The sequence below is a fragment of the Seriola dumerili genome, unplaced genomic scaffold (genome assembly GCF_002260705.1).
Source record: "Seriola dumerili isolate Sdu_G_001 unplaced genomic scaffold, Sdu_1.0 BDQW01000017.1, whole genome shotgun sequence".
NCBI lineage: Eukaryota > Metazoa > Chordata > Actinopteri > Carangiformes > Carangidae > Seriola > Seriola dumerili.
In genome coordinates, this window is record NW_019174272.1 from 414,369 (window position 1) to 420,707 (window position 6,339).

The 6,339-nt window shown below is 43.7% G+C and overlaps 1 protein-coding gene across 2 annotated transcripts; it reads left to right on the forward strand.

Annotated features, from left to right (window-relative positions):
- The first annotated feature begins 2,244 nt into the window (after positions 1-2,244).
- Positions 2,245-5,639, forward strand: ficd (FIC domain containing). 2 transcript variants are annotated; one of them, XM_022751322.1, is made up of 3 exons: positions 2,245-2,871; positions 4,481-5,258; positions 5,483-5,639. In XM_022751322.1, exons 1-3 carry the CDS (start codon positions 2,601-2,603, stop codon positions 5,616-5,618), a joined length of 1,185 nt encoding a protein of 394 aa, XP_022607043.1. In that variant the 5' UTR covers positions 2,245-2,600; the 3' UTR covers positions 5,619-5,639. The 2 variants fall into 2 exon arrangements, with proteins under 2 accessions (XP_022607043.1, XP_022607034.1); XM_022751313.1 differs by having other exon boundaries at positions 2,246-2,871; positions 4,481-5,623.
- The last annotated feature ends 700 nt before the right edge of the window (positions 5,640-6,339 follow it).

The following is a 6,339-nucleotide window of genomic DNA, read 5'->3' on the forward strand; positions in this document are numbered from 1 at the left end:
AAACAATTTGGTAGTTGGAGTGGGTATTGAGCCATTAGAGGACATCTTATAGATAGTAGGAGATGTTAAGATTATCACCATATGTTCATTTTTGTTGTGAAGAGAAAAATAAAAGCAAGAATCTATGTGGAAATAAGAACCTGTGAAGTCTTTGTCTTCTTCTATTTTCTCACCAAAACCAGCTGGAGGCCTGCTGGTTTCATGCATTATAGAGTGAAAGCTGCTTCCAAGCCAAAGAGTAATAAGAGTAAAAGATCTTGATTCAGTGGCAAATTATACAGCACCGATCGCCTGATTTGAGCAATGGATATGCAAAATGCAGAGCCAGTGTCCCACAGGCAGCAGTCGTCTTTCCACCCATCACAGTTAATCATTGGCGGCATGTTGATTAAATATTCCCCCAAGGTTTCTTTCTTTCTTTTTCTTTGTTTCTTTGTTTCTTTTAGAGAATGAAATGAACAATCAATAAATATCCTGATGCTATCTTGCTACAGCCTCCTCTTTGCTTTGAGATCTGTGTGTGACAGAGTGCATGAATAAAAGGAATAAAGAAATAATGCAGCTCAAGCACACTCAAACAGGCTGCTCCATTATCCTCCAAGGTGAAACCGCTGTGGGTCAGAGCAGCACAGAGAGACTCTGTGGTGGTAAATGATGTTAGTGTGCAGCTCCAGGTCTCACATGGTGCACAGTGTGCAACATGACTAGACAAATTCAAAAGCCCAAATTTCAAACAGACCCACTGAATCTCTATACTGCACAGACAGTCATCTACATGGTTGTTCATTCATAACTTCCGCTGCACAGTCTGTGGGGACAGTGTGTTGCTGCAGAGTTGCAGCCTGTGCGTGAATTTGGGCTATTTCGAGCTGATAATGTCTAACAGTGTTGGCTTTGGCGCACAGCCACAAATTGGTCCTCATTACAACAGGCTGTTCACAGCGGTGGTAATTTCTGTAAAGGCAGTTTCGATTGACTAGATATACATGACACATATGAAAGAATGGATGCTTTGGAAAAAATGCATAAAGCCAAACAAAACTGAATATCAAGGACAGGAAGGACAAGTATAAATAGAACTGAAAGATTACTAAATGTTATTACAAAGAGAAGGAACAAAAGATAAAGGAGGTATTTCTTTATCTTGATAATACAAATACAGATTCATTTTTACTGCATTCAAAATCTGGATGGCATTAGAACAAATCTCGATTATAATGATTGTGAGGCCAAGTGGCTACTGCGGTCCTCAGAGGATATGCTGCACCATGACTATGATATTTGCATAACAGAGCAATGCTGCCCTCTTCTGTTTCTTCTGCATTAAAGTTATAGAAGAACAAGTAAGCTGGAGATCTTGGTGCTAATTCCTGCATAATCAAAAAATACTGAGAAATTAATTGAAGGTGTCATGACAAAACTGCTTTGTTTTTAGTTCCTTCATGCAAATTGTGGTTAAGTAGATCAAACACAACCTTTTTTAAATGTCCCACTCCCAGAAAGTAAATACTGTTGGCGGACAATAGCATCCAGGCAGAATAACTATTCCTTTCCTATAATACTGGACAACAAGAACACTGTGATAGGCCAAATCAAATACTAATCTATCAGCCCCAAAATGTCAGACCAGGCAAGCTCCATGAGTATTTGCTTCCTGTTTATGAGAAATAAATTGTGCTGGAAATGTCTGTTTATTATGAGAACAGCAACAAAACGTTACATATCTCTGGCCACCATAACTCTGGGGTTGTAGGAGCCACCAATGTGGAACAATCTGTATCAGTACTCTGCTTTTGAAGTGTTGCAGCTGTTAATTTGGGGGTTTTGCCCTGAGCAAAACCTCTCAGGTAATTCCTATAAACAATGCAAAACAATCTGTCTGTAGGGCGACAGCTACTGCTGAGCCATTAGGACACAATACACAATATCAGGTGAAAAAAGAAAATAAAAAAAAACTTCGTATAAACAGATGAAATTACGTTTTAAAACTGTATTAAAACGGGGGCAGACAACTTAAATACAAAAAATGTGTATCAATTGATAATACCTTTTATAAGGTTAATGAATAAATTCATTAATTAAATGTGTTTTGTAAAATTTTCACTAAGGTACATAATGTCGCTCTGCTGCTGTGGAACACTGCGTTGTACTGCCTGAAAGGCAAAACTTTGGGCAAAATATCTTAAAACTACCCAATCAGAGACGGCTACGACCTGTACTTTCAGCCAATCGGCGCCGTCCTTTAATAAAATTCTGGCCAATGATGTTCAAGAATGTTGACACGTCCTGCCCGAGGAGATGATGTGTATATTTTGTACACAACGGAGCTGACGCCGATAACAAGTCGGTGTCTGAATTAACTAATCGTTCACTGAGTCTTTGTTTTCAGCTCAGAGCCACACACGGGCGGCAGGGAGCCGAGTGACGAGCTGTAAAAGTTGGAAACCTTAGCTGAATTTCCTCGGCGGTGTCGGTGACTCCCAGCTGTCATGTTGGCCGTGCTCTCCGTCCTGACTGCCGCCCTCTGGCTCTCCTAGCTGGGGTGGGTATACATGGGGGATCGTATCACCAGAGGATGGAGGATTTAACCTGGGACCATTATGGCTGCTGTGACGGTGTGGCGTTACACCAGTGGCCGTGTCCTCGGAGGATGGGGCCCGCTGCTGTGTGTGCTCCTCGGCTCTCTGGTAGCCCTCCTGATGCCCCTGGTCGGGGTGGAGAACCAGTGCTGCGCCGCCCTGAAGGGCATCGCTCAGCTCCGCTGCCAGCTGTGGGGAGGCTCTCAACAGCATCCAGCTGTGCAGTCCACCAGCCTCACCGTCCCCTTCACCGCCCTTGATCTGCTGCCTCACAGGTCCAAGCCCAGCAAAGGTACAAACAAGAACAGGTGTATTGATCCACTAAATTCACAGCTCAAGTCAGCACCATATGTTATGGCGTCTCAAGTCATTTATCGAGAACAACATCCCAACGTTCACAGTTTACAGGTTCTTAAATACAAAGATTTTAACAAACATTTTGAAGTCTCTCCGTCCTCGGGCTCCTGGAAATTGTGATGGCCATTTTCACACAATTTTCTGACGTTTTATAAGCAAAATAAGAAACAGGTTAAAAAGGCCCCAGGCTGCAGCGTTATCATCTGGTGCAGTAATCTCATTTTGAGGCATTAAAAACAGTTTTATCAATGATTTCTGGTTTTTGAAAATGCCAGTTCTAGTTTGTCTTTGTGATTCTGTGTCAAACAGGTGCTTTTACATATGAAATGTAATATGTAACGTATTGTCTTGTTTCATCTGTTTATACACTGCTAAATAAGAATTAGGGGAACACTTCAATCACACATCAGATCTTGTTGAATGAATTATTCAAGTTGAAAATCTTTACAGATGTAAATTGTATAATTTATTGAGAACAAATGACATAACAACGGTCAATGGAAACCAAAATCATCAACCCATTGAGGGCCAGATTCACAATCGCACCGAAAATCAAAGTTAAAAAATTGAAATCACAGGTTGATCCAACTTGTGTGTCTGTACTACCGCCTGTATGCACTACCGACAACGTCTGCATGCTCCTGATGAGTTGGTGGATGGTGCCCTGGGGAATCTCCTCCTAGATGTCGGGCCCTCATGCCACCCTCATGCCACCCTCATGGAGTCTGTTTCTGACAGTTTGTAGTAGTAGTAGCCTGCTGGAGGTCATGTTGTAGGGCTCTGGCAGTGATACTCCTGTTCCTCCTTGCACAAAGGAGCAGGTACTGGTCCTGCTGCTGGGTTGATGCCCTTCTAAGGCCCTGTCCAGCTCTCCTCGTGTAACGGCCGGTCTCCTGGTATCTCCTCCATGCTCTTTAGACTGTGCTGGCAGACATGGCAAACCTTCTTGCGACCGCACGTATGGATGTGCCATCCTGGAAGAGCTGGACTACCTGTGCAACCTGATTGGGCTGCAGGTGCCGCCTTATGTTGCCAGTAGCAACAAGGATACTAGCAAAACACAAAACTAGAGAAGAATAAGACAGGAAGGATAAGGAGAGAGCAACTGTGTGTGGCCACCACATGCAAAACCATTCCCTTTTTGGGGGTTGTCTTGCTTTTGCCTCTCCATTGCACCTGTTGTCACTTTCATTTGCACCAAAGCAGGTGAAATTGATTCACAATCACTTGTGCTTCCTAAATGGACAGACTGATATCCCTGAAGTTTAACTGACTTGGTGTTATACTGTGATGATTAAGTGTTCCCTTAATTTTTTGAGCAGTGTATTTCTTTTCTTCTTACTATGTTTATTGGTATGCACCAAAACACCAAAGCAAATTCCTTGTATGTTGAAAACCTACTTGACAATAAACCAGACTCTGATTCTGATCGCTGCTGGAATAAGTTCCTGTGCATATCATATTTATTTGCAGTACTGCCCAGCTCTGTTGTCTGTATGTTTCACCTGTTGGAGTTGACAGCGTCTCTCACGTTCTGTTTGCAGAGATGGAGCTGGAGGCCAAAGCGGCGCTGCAGCAGGCTCTGGAGATGAAGAAACTGGGGAAGAGGGAGAAGGCTCACAAGCTGCTGGTGCATGCACTGAGTATGAACCCTGATTTTGTGGATGCCCTGACAGAGCTGGGGACCATTCTGGAGGAGGAGAAGGATGTCGTCCAGGCAGACCACCTCTACACCAAGGCCTTGGCCATTTCTCCATGTAATGAGCGGGCTCTGGTCAGCCGAGACCGAACTCTGCCCTTGGTGGAAGAGATTGACCAGCGTTACTTTGGCATCATTGACAGTAAAGTGCGCAGGCTTATGTCCATTCCTAAAGGCAACTCTGCACTCCGACGAGTGATGGAAGAAACCTACTACCACCACATCTATCACACGGTGGCCATTGAAGGCAGCACGCTCACTCTGTCTGAAATCCGTCACATCATCGAGACGCGTTACGCCGTTCCTGGGAAAAGCCTGCAGGAGCAGAACGAGGCCATCGGTGTGGATGCGGCCATGAAGTACATCAACACCACGCTGTTGTCCAGATCAGGAACCATGACTGTCAGTGACATCCTGGAGATTCACCGGCGGGTGCTCGGGTATGTGGACCCCGTGGAGGGAGGCAGGCTGCGCACCAGCCAGGTGTTTGTGGGCCACCACATCCCACCCCACCCTCAAGACCTGCAGAGACACATGCAGGAGCTGGTTCAGTGGCTCAACTCTGATGAGGCCCTGCAGCTGCACCCTGTGGAGTACGCAGCTCTCGCCCACTACAAACTGGTGTATGTGCACCCATTTGTAGACGGCAATGGACGCACATCACGCCTGCTAATGAACCTTGTGCTTATGCAAGCGCGATACCCACCGATCACAATTCGCAAAGAACAAAGGGCTGAATATTATGCGGCTCTAGACACAGCTAATGAGGGTGATGTGCGGCCTTTCATTCGCTTTATAGCCAAATGTACAGAGATAACCTTAGACACATTGTTGATTTCTACAACAGAGCATGCTGTGGGGCTGCCGGGAGCCAGAGAGGACCAGGCCTGTCCCGACTGCAAACAGACCATCCCCATCCACAACTGAGCAGGAGACGGAAGAAGAATAGGCATGAGACGCTAGCATGCAGAGATAGGTTTTGATGAATCTGATGGATAACAATCTTATCATAAAATGTGTTGAATTGCCTTGACCCTGGGCCGTATTCTACCTTACTGTCCCTGTGCCTCGGTTTCAGTTCTATCCTGCTGAATTCATTGAAACTGCTGCAGGATGTTGAATTGATATCAGATTTTTCTGCGTTTAGGTTTGTTTTTATACAAATCTTTTTCCTGCACAATGAATAGCTACATTTTTTTTTCCACTTTTAGTTTGTAAAAATGTTCCCATAGGTATTCAATGCATTTTTATTCTCATCAGAATTCAATCTGAGGTTTGACTACTGGTGATGTGAAACAAAGCTTTATCATGTCGTTTGACTTGAGATGCTTCAGTGATTTTCACTGCAGATGTGTACAGTGTGTGGACGTTTAGTTCACTATGTCTCATAACACTGAAAGCACTTTGTCTGATTATTTATTTTATTTTAAAATACAAGTGTTGTATTAACTTTCATTATGTCTTCAGGTTATAAACTTTTAGAATGAACAATGCTGTGAGTGTCGTACTGGGATCAAAGATGATTTACAGAACTTTATTAAAACAAGTTTTAGAGCAGAAAAAAACATGACATAACTTGTTTGTTTTTCTTACAGGACCCAAAACACAAGGGTAGAAAAGGCTAGACAATGAAACAAACAGGAAAATAAATACAGTGACTGAACAGAAAAATAGCCATTTATTATTCACCTCTATACCAAATTC